The 14,631-nt window shown below is 55.7% G+C and overlaps 2 protein-coding genes across 6 annotated transcripts; both read right to left on the bottom strand.

Annotated features, from left to right (window-relative positions):
- Nucleotides 1-46: 46 nt before the first annotated feature.
- On the bottom strand, nucleotides 47-2,486 carry LBX2 (ladybird homeobox 2). Its single transcript, XM_058550879.1, has 2 exons — nucleotides 2,236-2,486; nucleotides 47-1,186 (listed from the first exon to the last, which is right to left on the bottom strand). The coding sequence occupies exons 1-2, from the start codon at nucleotides 2,438-2,440 to the stop codon at nucleotides 813-815; spliced, it is 579 nt and encodes a 192-aa protein (XP_058406862.1). The 5' UTR covers nucleotides 2,441-2,486; the 3' UTR covers nucleotides 47-812.
- PCGF1 (polycomb group ring finger 1) lies at nucleotides 1,136-10,679 on the bottom strand. Of its 5 annotated transcripts, XM_058550874.1 has the most exons (11): nucleotides 10,510-10,679; nucleotides 9,974-10,079; nucleotides 9,665-9,817; nucleotides 9,420-9,491; nucleotides 9,189-9,294; nucleotides 8,994-9,027; nucleotides 8,801-8,902; nucleotides 8,598-8,678; nucleotides 8,452-8,495; nucleotides 8,177-8,283; nucleotides 1,136-2,175 (listed from the first exon to the last, which is right to left on the bottom strand). In XM_058550874.1, exons 1-10 carry the CDS (start codon nucleotides 10,600-10,602, stop codon nucleotides 8,205-8,207), a joined length of 870 nt encoding a protein of 289 aa, XP_058406857.1. In that variant the 5' UTR covers nucleotides 10,603-10,679; the 3' UTR covers nucleotides 1,136-2,175; nucleotides 8,177-8,204. The 5 variants fall into 5 exon arrangements, with proteins under 5 accessions (XP_058406857.1, XP_058406856.1, XP_058406858.1 ...); XM_058550873.1 differs by lacking the exon at nucleotides 1,136-2,175 and having other exon boundaries at nucleotides 7,953-8,283; XM_058550875.1 differs by lacking the exon at nucleotides 1,136-2,175 and having other exon boundaries at nucleotides 7,953-8,283; nucleotides 8,816-8,902; nucleotides 10,510-10,668.
- Nucleotides 10,680-14,631: the final 3,952 nt, after the last annotated feature.

Raw genomic sequence — 14,631 nt, 5'->3', positions numbered from 1 at the left:
AGGTGGCCGCTACTCCCAGCTCCGCCTCAGCGGGCCGGCTGGCCTCCTCAACCCTCCCGCCACCGCCACCATCCTGGTGGAAATTTTTCGCCCCCAAATGCAGGGCAGAGGTCCCGGAAGCAGAGGTGTGTCCCCTCACCGTGCATGCATCACTTTGCCTGTGTCTCAGGTAGGGTTCTTTCAGCAGGGGCAGGACCCCATTAACAAATGACCTCAGAATGGGGAAAGAGGAAAGAGGTGACCACAACATGGTCACTCTGGGGCGGGCATAGAGGTTAGGAGTAAGGTCTCCGAGGCAGCGGCGGATCAAAGGCCCAGTGGAGTCCTGCGACCAAAGGCAGCCAGTAGGGGAGGGGTGGCCGGCAGCTACAGAGTCCCACTCCCTTCCCTTCAGCCCGGAGTCTCTCGGAGCGAGGGCTGACAAGCACCGGTGGCAAAGGCTGGCTGGATACCAAGGTCCAAATCCTGACCCAGGGCTTCTTCCTTTGTAAAATGGACATAATTATATCACGTACCTTATAGAGCTGCTATGAGAGCTAAAGGAAACCTTGAGTTTAAAGGCTCGCCACAGCACCAAGCACGGAATCTGCAGAGTAACCTGCAGAGTTTGCTCTTATTGCTCCGGGCGCCGGGACTGAGGCGTTGTGCGGCGGAGTCTCGGCTTTATTCTCAACAACGGGGAAAGGTGGGCGTCTGGTCTGTGAGCCCAAGAGGCCAGAATCGACACCCTCCCTCCACCCAGTAACCCAGACAGGGCGCGGAGCGCCGAGGCGAGTAACCCAGGGCCCAGAGCCCTGGAGACGGCTTTGCCTTCAATCGTCCACCTGTATCTCCTCGTCTGACAGTTGGGGTCCGGAGTCGGGCCGGCCGAAGCCTGGGGCGCCATGAGGCAGCGCGAGGCGGCACTGGATTTCGGGGGACAGCGCGTGCAGCGAGGCCACGTCGGCGCGCATCTCCTCCACGTCGCGCTTGAGCTTGGCACGCCGGTTCTGGAACCACGTGACGACCTGCGCGTTGGCCAAGCCCAGCCTCGCTGCCAACCCGTCGCGCTCGGACGGCGCCAGGTACTTCTGGAAGACGAAGCGCCGCTCCAGCTCCAGCACCTGCTGCGCCGTAAAGGCCGTGCGTGACTTTCGCCGTCTGCGGCCGGCGGGGCCAGGGCCCAGCGCGCCCGGGGCGGCCCGGCCTGCAGGGATAGGCGCGGGTCAGTTTCCAGCCTGCGGGAATCAGACTTGGCCCCGGAGGAAAAGCTGGGGGTCCGGTCAGGCCAGGGTTGGGGTGAGGGGAGCGAGAAGGCGGATGGGAGCCAGAACCATGGTCCCTTACTGAACTGCGCGGGGGTCAGGCCGAGGTGAGGGTAGGGGCACAAAGTGGAACCGGCCACTGGGGTACAGGGGGCAGCAGGCTGAGGGCATCTTGCCGGGACAGAGGCTTGGGAGGAGGATGGAACAAGCCAGAGGAGACCTGGTGCAGGGATAGGCCGTCTGGGGCGGGGCCTGGAGGCCTTCCGGAGCCCCTGATTGAGCGGGCTTGACGGCTGGTGCCGGCACCAGAGGCGGGGGCCGACCCTGGTCAGAGTAGAGGCAGCCAACCCGCCAGGGTGAGTGTAACAGGGCCCAGATCGTGTCCTTCTTTAGATACGTGGGTCCTGTCGGGCCCTCGCGGCTTACTCCCTTTTAGTGTCACGGGCGCCCTCACCTCGAGCCCAAAAGGGAGATAATGGGGTTTCAAAGGGCAAGGAAAGGCAGAGTCCGGAGTCCCGCGGCCCTTACCGCTCCAAGGACCTTGTGCTCCTTGCCGCCCTCTAGAGAAGAGAGCGGCTTGGAGCGGAGCTAGGTCGCCCGGAGAGGCCCGAGCCTCGCCTCCCGGCACTTTCTGCGCCGCCCTTGCCCTAGCTCACTCGTTTACAGCCTTCGGCTCAGGCCTTTTGTCTCCATCTCTCGGCCTTTCTCTGTTGCGATTGCCCCGCCTACAGCGAACGGACCAAGGGGTCGCTCAGTTCTCGACAGACCAGCCCTTCTCCTTGGCGCAGGCGGCCTCCAGGAGCGGCCGCGGAGCCTGGGAACTAACAGGAGGAGAGGAGCGGGAGATGCAAGTCCCGGCACGGCACGTGGGCTGAGGGCAGGGGCAGATTAGGGTGGCGGCTAGGGTGAACGAAGGTTCGAGACCGGGAACCTATAGGGGAGAGATGGGGAGAAGGCCAAGTCACAGTGCGCGACCTTGCCGGCGCTATACCTTCAGAGGACTGCAGAGCGTGCCCGTCAAGTCCGCGGAAAGTTTTACTAGTCAGCTCCTCCAGCGCGCACAGCGGCGACGTGGGACCTGGGCTCGACTCTGGAAGCTGTGACGCAGAGGGTCCTCGGGGGACCATGCGCGGGCCTAGTATGTCCGCGATGCTGAAGGGTGTCGGAGGTGTCCGGGGCTCGGATCCCGAGCTCATGGCCGGCCGGGCAGTGGCGGTCCCGCTGCCCGCTGTGCTCGGCTCCGCAGCTGCCTGGGCCCCAGCGCGCGGCTCCCGTTCTGGGCCCCCCGCCTCGGACCCGCCCCCCGCGCTGGGCTCGAGCCCCGTGTGCCCCTCCTCCTGCGCCCCCAACCCCCACCCCGGGACCGCGATGGGTCTGGAGCTGGTAGATGTCCCGGGAGCGGTATTTCCACCGGGTGGGGAGGCGCGGAGAGAAATCGGCAGAACAACCCGCCAGACCCGGCCGCGGGGCTGCTCTGCACTGCCAGGCGGGGCCCGGTACACACTCGGGCTAGACCCTTCCTGGGCGGCCCCCAGATTCTGTGTGCCACGGACTCCCCGCCTAACCTCCGCTCTGGCTCATAAATTCGTCGGCAATAAAATTGCTTTCCCTGGCCCCAACGGCTGGGGATTTGCAAAATTCCGAGGAGGGAGATCAGAGCAGACTGTGCCCGATCCCACCTAGGAAGGACCTCGGTCTCCTGACCTGGCCCTTTCGTCCCCGCCCCCCCCCCCCCCCCCCCCCGCCCCAGAACGCTATTAAAGAGGTCCTGGCGGCTGGAAGTTATTAGCGCGGCGCGGGGGTCTGCGGGGACTCGAGGCTTGGAAGGACCTGGTTGGGCAGAACAACTGCAACCGGGAATAATGGGGATGCGATGGGGAAGCAAGCACAGGTTGAGTGAACTCAGGCTGGCTCTCTGGTTGGACCCAAGGCTGTTCCACCATGTCTCAGAGGCCTTGAGGAAGTCAAAACACACGGAGAAGCCGCTGGAGACCTACCTGGGCCTCAAGAGAGAGGACATAGCAAACCCAGAGCTGGTGCTACTGCCCAGGAGGGGTCTTTGCCAGTGAAAACTGGCCTCCACTGATGGCCTTCTGGTTACTCTATCTGACTATCAATCGATTGATCTGTCTTTGCCTCCTTATTAAGCAAAGGTGTCCCAGTAGGGGTTCCCTGGCCTGGGGAGGCCCAGAAACCACCAAGCAGAAGCAGTGGTGCGAGGGGCCACTGGTCACTACCCAGGAGCATCGGGGTCACTCCCTATAGAAGAGTGACTTGAAGGGCAGATTTCATGGACCCAACCAGATCCTGGGACAGAAACCTCTGTCAACCCAGGGACAAACTCTAAGGCCTGGGATAGTCATTCCTATTTTAGCTATATCCTGTCTGTCATTCTCTCTTCTCTCCCACACCTATTGTAGTTCTGCGCTCACACCCAGATTAGCACCCCACAGCCTTCCTTTGTAGGAAAAATGCAGCTCTGGGAGAGCGCTGCTCTGCCCGTGGAGGCCCAACAAGGCAAGGGTTTTGGTTGCATATCACATGCGAAATAGCTGGGATTCACAGCCCAGAGGCAGAGGAGCCCCACCACTCCTGAGGAAATGACCACTCCTAAGGAACTCGCTGCTATGGGTTTCTTTTAGTTGTTTCAAACAATGCTATGAGGAAGTGGATCGGTCCCTCCTAGACTCTCCATTATGTCACCTTCTCTGTAGACCTCTGCACCTCCCACCATTTGTGCAGCAATCCTCTGTGCCCACCTGTCTATTCCCTGGGGCAAGTGGAGCCTGCAGCTGGGGTGCCCCAAACAGGGCTTAGGAGATTCGAGACACCTGGGGCAAAGACTCCTTGACAAGGACAGGAAGGCACTTGGATAATGAGGGTCAGGGAACCTCATGTGGCCTGAGGCACTGACCTGGACCACTCAACAAAGGCAGAGAAACACAGGGTCTTCTTGGTAAAGGGTTCCCTCCAGTGACATGCCCCCCCATCTGCCAGACACACCCAGACACTCACATAGTGCCCTCATGGCAGCCTGAGCAACACACTCAGCCCAGTGGGCCACTGCTGGGTCAGAGAACAGAGCCAGGCCACAGGGGAAAGCTGAGATACCTCAGGACCTTGTTAATTGGTTATTAATGGTGGGGGGTGGGGGAGGGCCAGGAGAGATCCTCCTGGCTGAAGGCCTCAGCCCACTGAAGCGTCCTGATGGTTTCACTTAATCTGCAATTAAAGAGGGTCCCAGGAGGCTGCAGGAACTGCCTAGCTCATGTCCCAGGCCTCTCACCAAACAGACACTACGACCTTCCCTCATGCATCCTCTATATAGCTTTTATGTCATCTCTTCCTCTGCTCTCAATTACTAGTGTGTATCTTGGGGAGTGTGGGGCTCTCCTGAAGGGGCTTTGCCTTCTTCCCCTTCCATCTCTCCCGCCTACCTTCTCCCCCCTGAAACCAAGCTCAGGTAATGGGGTTGGACAATGGGGTTGAGCGATCCCCAGATGTGAGTTTGGGGGAGGAGAGGGAGGAGGCTGCTGACAGCAGAGCCTGACTAAGGTCATCCCAGCGGCCAGGGACTTGTCCAGACGATCATGGGGCCACAGGAGGAGACTTTTCCCAGCGAAGCCTCTGGAACCTGAGCTGGGGAGAAACCCAATCCGCAGAGGGGGATAGGAAGAGGGTGAGTGATTAATGAGGGAGATTAAGAGATTAAACCTGGATTCTGGGCTTCGGGGGGCGCTCAGCTGTCTCATATGTTTCCCCCCACTCCAGCTTGGGAGTGCCAACCTCTTCTGACCATACCTCCCACCCCATGGTCCAACCCTCCCTGTTGTAGGCTCTTCCCAGAGCAATCCACAGACGTGAGCCTTCACCCTCCAATGTTTTTCCTCTCCCACCATTATCAGGCAGTCCTTGTCTCCCACCTCCTCTGATTTCTCTCATTGTCCTTTAAGACATTTCGGAGTCCTCTTCTCCCTCCCCTTGTAGAGATCCCCACATTCTGACTTTCACTCCCTGGGGAAAGCACTTGGATTCCCACTTAAGGATGCTTTCTCACACCTCCCCTCATCACCCCCTTCAGATTTCCCTTTCCTCATCCCTCCACCTTACCTCTCACCTTATTCCTTTTCTTCATCACCCCCACCTTACTTCTCATTCCCTGACACCGCGGTCTCACGATGCCTTGCCCACCTCAGCCTCTCATCCAGAGGGTTCCTCTACCCAGGCCCGCCCCAGATCGACCCCCTCTTCTTCGGACGGAGTGTATGGGGGGGGATTGGGGATTCTCAGAATAACCCCCTTGGGGCTGTGGATGGCAGAGGACAGTCTCAGAGCCCTGCTTGCCCTCCTCCTCCCCACCCTTAGGGAAAATCCGTTAACCAGAGTGACAGGGAAGTGCGAGTTTAGGGAGGAAACTCTAAGCAGAGGAGCATGGGGCAGGGTGTCCGTCCATCTCACACACTTCTGGTATATTTTTCTTTCAGAAAACGTTACTGCAGAGCGAACTGATTCAGACACTTAAATTTTAGTTTCCTTACTTCTAGGGCCTCGGGTCTGCGAGTTCTTTCCTGCCCTTTACCTGGCTCACAAAGAGCTCTGCGCAACGGCTGCCATCCTGGGGGTGTGCGGGCTGGGATGAGGGACCGGCGGGATACTCAGACACCGCTCTACACAAACACACACACCCCAGAATCACTGTTCCAAGGAAGCCCCTCTTCCCTATCTCCTCCTCCCGCACCCGCTCCCCACAAGCCCTGGGAGAGACTGGCCAGACTGAGCGGGGCCGGTCCTCCTCTGTGCCAAAGGCGGGGCAAATCTTGGCGCCTCCTCCCCTGGCTGAGTGTGGACCGCAGAAACAGCTAGGTGAGAAACGGCACACAAGGGCAAGGGCGGGCTTAGCCCTGCAGGTGAGGATGATGCCTCCACCCGGTAGCGCCGCGAGGTCAAGGGCGCCCCGGGGAGTGCCGGCTGTGCGCTGGGACGGCCCTGCGGCCGCCTGTCTTTGAACGCGGCGCGCGCGTTCTGGGTCGCGGAGCCTAAGAGAAGCAAGGGCTTGATTCACTCGCCCTGGCGCAGATCGAGACCAAAGTGACCTCGGGGTACAGGGTTTGCGTGGGGCAGGTCAAGGAGCCGGGTAATGGACCCATAGATGGAGGGAGAGCGGCGCGGAGCTCGCAGCTGGCCTGTATCAGCCACCTCCCGAGACGAGACGCGCCGCAGCCGCCGCCGCCGCTGCCGCCACAGCCGCTGACAGACAAAAAGAAGGCTCCGCTGAGCTGAGGACGAGGCGGGGCAGCCGCTCCACCCCAGATCCAGGCCTGCGCGCCTTCCGCTGCTTCTTGGCCACAAGCCACGCGTCGTCAAAGGCCTCATCCCGAGGCTTGGTCCTCAGATCTCTTGGGACCTTGGGCAGCCTTATCTTCTGACTGGGCCTACCTGCTGCCAAGCCCCAACCAGACTACTCCTCAACTCTTGCAGCTGCTTGGGCCCAGAAAAGTCCCCAGGGGCATGTCTACTCTCCTTCCCCCTAGCCCATACCTCTCCCTCAGGAGTCACTCCCCAGAAATGCCCTTTCACACACAAACGCCTTAAGAACACCCTGAGTGTGGTGTGCTTGAGTGTGCCAGCGAGTCCCCAGAGCATAAATTCAGGGAAAAGAGTGTGTGGAACCCTGGGATAGATAAAATTAATCAAAAACCCGAGTTATATGCTGGTGTAGAGGCAGGCCCAGAGGTGATGGAAGCAGCCCTGATTCTGGCTGAAGGAGGGTGTCCTGGAGGAGGTGACACTTAGGTCTTCACAGACTGCTGAGTATGGGGGGAGGGGGACAGGCATTCCAGGCATGAGGCCCTAAACATGGGAAGCTTTAGGAATCTTGGAGATCGTGTCAGGAAGGAATTGTGCCAGGCCAGTGGCTCTGCGGTGTCCCCGCTGCCTGCCCAGCACACCCAACAGCTCTTCTTCTCCACCCCTGCCTTTCTCTTGTCCTAAAAGCTTCATCCATGGGGAGGGAAGCCCAGGCTGACTGTGCACCCATTGTGAGCTCAGGTTTCCGCCCCTCGAGTCCCCGGCTCTCTTAGCCAGTTCAGACCTCCTTCACTAGATGCCCCCCTCCAAGTCATCTTCACCCATGGAAGCTTGGTGCCTTTAGCCCTCACCAGCTATACACAACAACCCCACTGAATTTGTGGAGTCACACTTCGGCCAGCATGAGATTTAGGCTTTAAACTCTGGTAACAAATGTTCTGGCAAAATTTATGCTGCCTGCTCTATCCCTCTTGTCCCAGATTCAGCAGCAGCCCATTCACATCCTTCAGAAACTCTTTGCTTTGGCCTCCAGCCTCCCTCTGTTACTATCCTAGTTGGGCAAGTTTCTGGCTACCCCACAGAGAAGCCCGTGTACAGGGACACTGGCTGGGTTTATTTCCAGAGCTCGGTGCTCAATGTTGGGCTCGAACAGACAGGGAATGTTGGCTGAATTACGGAGTTCTGGTCTTGCTGCTTCCGCTGGTTTCTTGAAGCTGCCTTTGCTCTCCTGGGCACCAGCTCCCTCTCCTCCTCAACCACCCTCTCCCCACCCTGGCCTCACCTAGCCCAGGTACCTGAAGTCTCGCTGAGTCTTGTCTGGACAGCCAGGTCTCCAACTCTAACTATCCCGTGTGCTCCCTGTGCCCCCCCCGTCCCCCAATTTTCTTTAAGACTCCTCCCATAGCCCAATTCTTTCAATTTTTCTTTGATCTATCACTCTTCTTCAGTCCTGCGGTGGCCACTGTCCAACCCTAGCCCTACTCTCACCACTCTTGAATTAGGGCACCTCCACTCAGGACTGCGTCATATGCTGCCACATTCAAGGACAGTGAGAGCTCCCCTCCAGAAAGCCTTCCCTTCACCAAAAAGAGCTGGTGCGGGCGGCCTGGTTGCACTTAGCTCACCTTCTGAGTTTTACATGTGTAGGGTCCTCTAGCCCTCTCCTCTGGCAATTTGCTGGGGGACCACGGACATAGAAAAGCCCTCCTTCTTGATGAATCTCAGAGGATTTCTGAGGGAAGCAGGACACAGGACAAAGCATGAGTGTGTGGTAGGACAAGAAGGAGGAAGAGAGATGCTTTTTTAAAGTTTTTATTTCAAAAAATAAAGCCGCAGTTAATTTCACATAAATATCTGGGGAGGGAAGGGGAGAGGGATGGGGTGGGGGCTTGGCCCCTACCTCCTCTTCTCTTTCACACTGTATTGTAAAAGCAAAGGGGATGGCTAAGGAGAGAACGGGGGAAGAAGCAGTCAGCGGGAGTATTCTTACCCAAAAGGCCCCCCCAGCCCACCCCTGCCCTGAGGACCGCCTCGGCCCTGGCTCACCTTGCCGAACCAGCGGGAGAGCCATATCTGCTTCATGGTCATGTGATCAGGGAGAACTTCATTGTCAAAAAGGAGCTGCACCTAGAAGATGGGGCACAAGTTTTAGGAACTCTCCTATTGCACACATCAAGAACTACCCTGGTCCACCCTAGACTTTGTCTCTCTCTTTGTAGCCCCCACCCCCTCAAAAAAAAGAAACTTACTGTGGGAGTACTCACATGCTGGGGATTTAGCATCAAGCGGTGACACAGGACCCTTCGGAGATGGCGAACCTCAGCTCTAACAGAACATCGGACATATTTGTTCTGGGGGTGGAGAGGGAAGAGAAGGTGTGTGAGGGAAGGGCCACAGGGAGGTGAGTCTCCTTAGAGAGGCCCTCCCTTCAGCCCCTCTCACCTGCAGGACACTTTTATTCTTGTCTTTGCCAGAACTGGGGGGAAACAGACACCGGTTAGGGAGCCTTATCTTTCTCACTGTCCCCCACCCAGAGCCATGATATACTCTTTTCAAGGGAACAGACACTCCATCACTTCTCCCCAGCTCTAGGTCATTGACTCTGTCACTTCAGACAGCCCACAACTTGCCCCTCACCTCAGCCGCTCCAGACACAGGCTCAGCTGCTCATCATAGCGATAGTAGTGGGCTTTAGAGTGGTCGAAGCTGCTAAAGGGGAGGCCGAGGTTGCTCAGGGCTGGCTCTGAGAAAACAGAGTAGTGAGAAGGGTGGGACAGATTTGATACTCCTCTTCCCCCGGAGAGCAAAACTGGGCAGGAGGAATGCTCTGGGAGCTTTACTTTACCCTCCTGCTGCCAAGGAACATACCTTCCCCACTGGGCTGGGTGACCCGGTCCAAGCCTCGGGACTGGTAGAATTCTCTAATTCGTTTCTCTTCACCTAGAAGGGAACAGAGTACAAGAAGTAAAGTATTAACCCTCCTTCACTCTTTGTCCTTCTGGCTGTCAACCTCTTTACCTACATGATTCCCACCAAAGCCCTTGTCACCTCAAGCTGCCTGCCACCCAGCATCAGTCCTCTAGAGGCCCCTCAGAGTCAGGTTGGTCACTCACTGTCTTGCAAGCCAGGCACTAGCTTGTACACAATGTCCTGCATGACCCGGTCCAGTTTGAGGTTGAGCAGTGGCTGTGTCTCGTGGATCTTGATGTTGCACATGGGGCAGTACTTGCTGGTTTGGAGGTACTTCACAATACAACTCTTGCAGACTGCAGGAAGAGAAGAGAGACTCTCAGGCCCTCTGGGAATCGGGTTCAGGGACTGAGTGGGGTGTCGTGGTGATTGGGGCAGGCAGCCCAGAGGCTGGCAGCCAGCTTGGTGGGGACTAGGGCCTGGAAGAACCAGCCAGGGTCCAGGGCACTCACAAGTATGAAGACACTCTGTGATGGTGGTGGCATCCACGAAGTAGCCTGCGCACAGACAGCAGACGATGTGCTCATTCAGATCTTTGATCTTTACTCGGACCTCTTCCTGCGGACACACCCTCCGTCACGGATCACTCTCCACCCCCAACCCCAACCCGTGCGCCTTCCCAGCTTGGAAGTCGCCTCTTTCATCAGACTCCACGGCCAAGCCTCGCACCCTGCGCGGTCTGCCCGGGATTAACTCCCGGGGGCTGACACTCCCCCTCCGCCCAGCAGAGGGCTCCGCGCACAGCGGGGGCTCCCTTCACTTGGACTCGCTCTACCTTCCTTTCCCAGGGGAGACTACACGACGTGGGCGGCACAATGCGCAGGCGTCCTAGCCCAGAGTTTGGCAACCCGACCGCAATCGCGCAGGCGCATTGGGCCCCCGTCTCTGCGCAGGCGCACTGGGCGCCCGGCCAGCCACCGCCCGTCCTCTAGCCGGCCCCTGTTCGCACCGCCAGCCGACCACAGCAGTAACCCTGCCGCCTCTGCACCTCGTTCCGTAGCGGGTCCATCTTGTACACTGACTGGAGCTGGTTCCGAAGCCTCATCGCGATCGCAATCTGGCCCCCCTGAGGAGACGCCATCTTAAAGGCTGATCCCGGCCTGCCACTTCCGGTGCCGCCTGCGGGGCGGGACTTGTCGCCCAGCAACGAGGGCTTAGGTCTTTTCGGATTCGCTGGCCTTCTGTAAGGCCCCGCCCATGTCCCTTTCTCCCCGTGTGCTCACCTGAGCCCCACTGGCCCCTCCCCCTCCTCAATCCGTAATTAGGGAGTGGGGGGGCGTGGGGAGGGGTGCTATCTCTTTGACTGCCCGTAGTAATAGTCATAATAGTCCCTACCCGACCTCGGGACTAACTTTTGGAGCCTGCGAAAGACTGCCCCCTTCTACCCCAAAAGGCCCGGGGTCTCCGCCCGCCACCGCTCAGGGTCGTCGATCTCCTGTGACGACGACCCCGCTAAAGAAGCTCCTCTGGGGCCCTGTCCTCGTAATGTCTCCTTCGTCGGCTGACGCGTCTGCGTTACGGAGCTTCATCCGGATGGCGGGCCTTCTCCCGGCTCCACAGCGGGAGTTTCTCGGGGCTTTGCGGAGTCTCGGAGAGGATGGCGGGGAGGGAGGGACCCCCAGGGACTTGGTAGTGATCTTATCCCCCCCCCATCCTCCCCCTGCCGCCGGGGATGGGGGGGCAGGCCCTGGTTAATGATGATGATTCAATCATCGGCGCCTGCGGAGGCCTGGGACAGACTAATGCAGAGCAGATGCCGAAGGAGGAGGGGAGGACGGCTAGGACACTACCGCACACAGACACGCTGAGGTAGCGAGCGCCTGCAGTAGCATAGGCCCAGCCCCGAACTTGGAGAGGACGCAGGGGCCCTAGATCTAGTACACCGCAGTCCCTAGGTACTTAGAGTGGAATTAAAAAACAAGGATAAGTTTACTGTGAAGTATTAACATCAAGTGCAATTGGAGACGAGAAGGGAGAGATCCCAGTGGAGACCCTGAAAAGCTTTTTGGAGGAAGTGGGACTTTGTGTGGGCACAACTTAGGGATTGGGGGGCGGGGGTAAGAAATGTGGTGGAAATAGAAAAGAAAGGCAGAGTGGAGGGGAATGGCAGAGGAGGGACAGGAAGGAGGCCAAGGTGCGGATTTGAGAGTAGTGATAGAAGCAGCAGGGCTTTATGGAGTTGGGACTTGAGCCTGAGGGCAATAGGGAGCTAGCAGACTTTTTTGAAGGGAGAGAGTTACCCTGTGAAAGAAACATTTTTGTTCTTTTATCTTCAGAGTGAATTGGAGTAGATAAACAGCAAGAGGTTATGAGATTAGTGAATTTTTAATCAACTGCTTCTCACTACAGCCACTGCTTTCCTCCCTGGTCCAAGATGCCATCATCTCTCCTCTGGATAATTGCAGTGGCTTCTTGCCTGCTTTCCATGCTTTCACCTTTGCTGGTTTTGAGCCTAGTCCCAACATAGCCTATTCTCAACAAAACGTGAATGAAAAAGGATACAAGGAAAGTTTTTTGAGTTAATGGATAAGTTTATTATCTTGATTGTGGGATTTCATGTGTCTATACATATGTCAAAACTTATAAAATTATACACTTTAAATATATGCAGTTTATTGTATGTCACTTTCACCTTAAGAAGGCTGTTAAAATAAAATTAAAAGATTAAGTGTCTTACTTTTCTGTTTAAAACCTTCCAATAACTTCCCTTTTCAATTAGAATAAAAGCCAATGTCCTTACAATGGTCTTCAAGGCCTTGCATGGTCTCTCACAGTCACTCAGTCTCCCCAGTTACATGGGATCCCTCATTGTTTGGTCCACAGATACACCAGGATATACTCTCACTGTGTCCCTAACTTGAAATGTTCAGATATCCAAATGGATCCTTTCTTCCTTCAGGTCTTTACTCCATGAGGCCTTCTGTGATCACTCTAGGTAAAAATCATACCCCCCACCATCCTTTCACTTCTTCTCCTCCTTTGCTTTATTTTTCTTCTTAGCATTTAATATATATTTTTCTTGCTTTTCACCTACTTCTTCCACTAGAATGAAACCTTCTTAGTGGCCAGAATTTTTTTTTCTGTTGTGTCTACAGCTATATCTCCAGTGCCAGGTGCATAATACGTGTTCAATCAACATTTTCTGGATGAACAAATGAATGAATGAATGTAGGTGGTGGTGATGACAGCCTAAATTAGGGTTTTGTCAGTGGAAATGGAAAGGAAGAGCTGTATATGAAACATTTCAAAGGAAAGCATGATAGGAGGAAGTGAATGAGGAGCTTGGGAGGGGAGCATGTCCTCCAGCCTGTTGGACTTAAGGTGGCTGCAGCAAAGGCAGGGGGAGCTGCCCAGAAGGCTAGAACAGAGGGGCTGGAGCACAAGTGTCACAACTAGGGAAGGAGGCCTCAGAGTTTTCTGGTTAGATGTAATAGATGGGACTATTGGAATGCATGAAACCTGAGCAGATGTAGAGAGAGATAAAGCTGAAGTCTGAGCTCTGAAGAATGCTCAGTCTGGGGCCGGCTTGGGTGGCGCAGTGGTTAAGTTCGCACACTCCACTTTGGCAGCCCATGGTTCACAGGTTTGGATCCCAGGCACTGACCAATGCACTGCTTGTCAAGCCATGCTGTGGCGTCCCATATAGTGGAAGATAGGCACAGATATTATCCCAGGTCCAATCTTCCTCAGCAAAAAGAGGAGGATTGGCAACAGATGTTAGGTCAGGGCTAATCTTCCTCACACACACAAAAAAGAATACTCAGTCTTCAGTGGAAGAAGCAAAGTCAGTGGAGGAAAAACATAAGCAGTGACTACAAAAGTCCAAGATGTAGAATAAGACAATATTACAGAAACCAAAAAAAAAGAACATTTTAAGAAATAGTTGGTGATCAACAAAGTAAAACATGTCACAGAAGTCCTGGATAATGGACACTGGAAGTCTCTCAGAAAGGGTCAGTGTAGTGTAGTGAAATCAGACTGCAGTGGGTTAAAAGAATAAATGATGAGGAAATGGAGGCAGTGGGTGTGGGCAGTACAAGAGAAAAGAAAAACATAATTTTTCTTGAAGAATCAGGCAAAGATTTTGTCCAGACAGTAGAGACCTTAGACAGTTGGGGGTTGGAAGGACTAAGCTGATGAGAGAAATGATGATACAGGAGTGGGGACTACCTTGAGGGAAGGACACTGCACCAACAGCAGGAAGGAAGGGAAGGTACAAGAGCACAGGCTGAGAATATGACTCTTCCTGTGAAGCTGCAGGCTTGAAGGCCTGAAAACGTGAAAGGTTGAGGGGCCACATGCACGTAGGATATGGTGAGATGGGGGAGGTGGGGTGCTGACCCCAGGGCCTCCATCTTAGACATAAACCAGCAGGAACCACCCTTTCCTGAGAATTGGGATCAGAAAGGTAGAGGCAAGCAGAGAAATTCCTAGGACTGTGGCTGACAAAACTGGATACCCTTTGTTCTTGAAGTGGGGCACTGAAATCTTTTATTTTTTTTAACTCCCCAGAAGATTTGTAGGTACTAGTGGGTTTGTGAGCATCCTCCTCAAAGGGTCAGTTGGTCAGTCTCTGCATGGCAGCGCCATCTGTGCTGACCTCAAAAAGGCAGGATGTAAAGTAAGCACGAAGACGGGTCTGCATGCTGCTGCTTTTTTCTCCTTCGTTTCACTCATTAATTCACTCATTAATTCATTCAAGGATTTATTCAGCTTGGTTAGCAACACACTAGTGCACACCCTCTCCTCAGAGGCCCACCCCCTAGAGTGGGGAAAGGGACTGGCAAACTCCTAACCTGCAGGCTAGTCCCCTTCAGAGGCTTTGTTTACTTTGCCGTCTCTCTAGGCTCTCTGTTCTTGTCCAGGCGATCCAGCCCATGCCCTCTCTGAAGGTTTTGCCTGAGCAGCAGAGGCTTCATGCTCCCCAGTAGCCCCACCTCTCTACTGCTGAGAAAGGGTGCTTGGGCTTCTGTGAAGGGCTAGGGGAGGTGATAATGTCTGTCTTCTTCACCAAGATAAAAACATAGCTGCCAAATTGGCAGGAGCCCCCCCATCCCCCTCTTTCAGAAGGGGCTATTGGCAGGATGGGGGAAGGGCTGGAGAAATTGGA

This window comes from Diceros bicornis, chromosome 12, assembly GCF_020826845.1.
Source record: "Diceros bicornis minor isolate mBicDic1 chromosome 12, mDicBic1.mat.cur, whole genome shotgun sequence".
Taxonomy (NCBI): Eukaryota; Metazoa; Chordata; class Mammalia; order Perissodactyla; family Rhinocerotidae; genus Diceros; species Diceros bicornis.
This window is presented reverse-complemented; position numbering and strand designations above follow the sequence as displayed.

What these genes read in the sequence shown, in the direction of transcription:
- LBX2 (XM_058550879.1), bottom strand. Translation starts at nt 2,440, where the DNA reads ATGAGCTCGGGATCCGAGCCCCGGACACCTCCGACACCCTTCAGCATC. An exon ending in CGCTCTGCAGTCCTCTGAAG is followed by an intron (nt 1,187 to 2,235) that starts GTATAGCGCCGG and finishes CTATCCCTGCAG; the next exon opens with GCCGGGCCGCCCCGGGCGCG.
- PCGF1 (XM_058550874.1), bottom strand. Translation starts at nt 10,602, where the DNA reads ATGGCGTCTCCTCAGGGGGGCCAGATTGCGATCGCGATGAGGCTTCGG. An exon ending in AGTGCCTGGCTTGCAAGACA is followed by an intron (nt 9,492 to 9,664) that starts GTGAGTGACCAA and finishes GTTCCCTTCTAG; the next exon opens with GTGAAGAGAAACGAATTAGA. An exon ending in CTGTGTCTGGAGCGGCTGAG is followed by an intron (nt 9,028 to 9,188) that starts GTGAGGGGCAAG and finishes GTTTCCCCCCAG; the next exon opens with TTCTGGCAAAGACAAGAATA.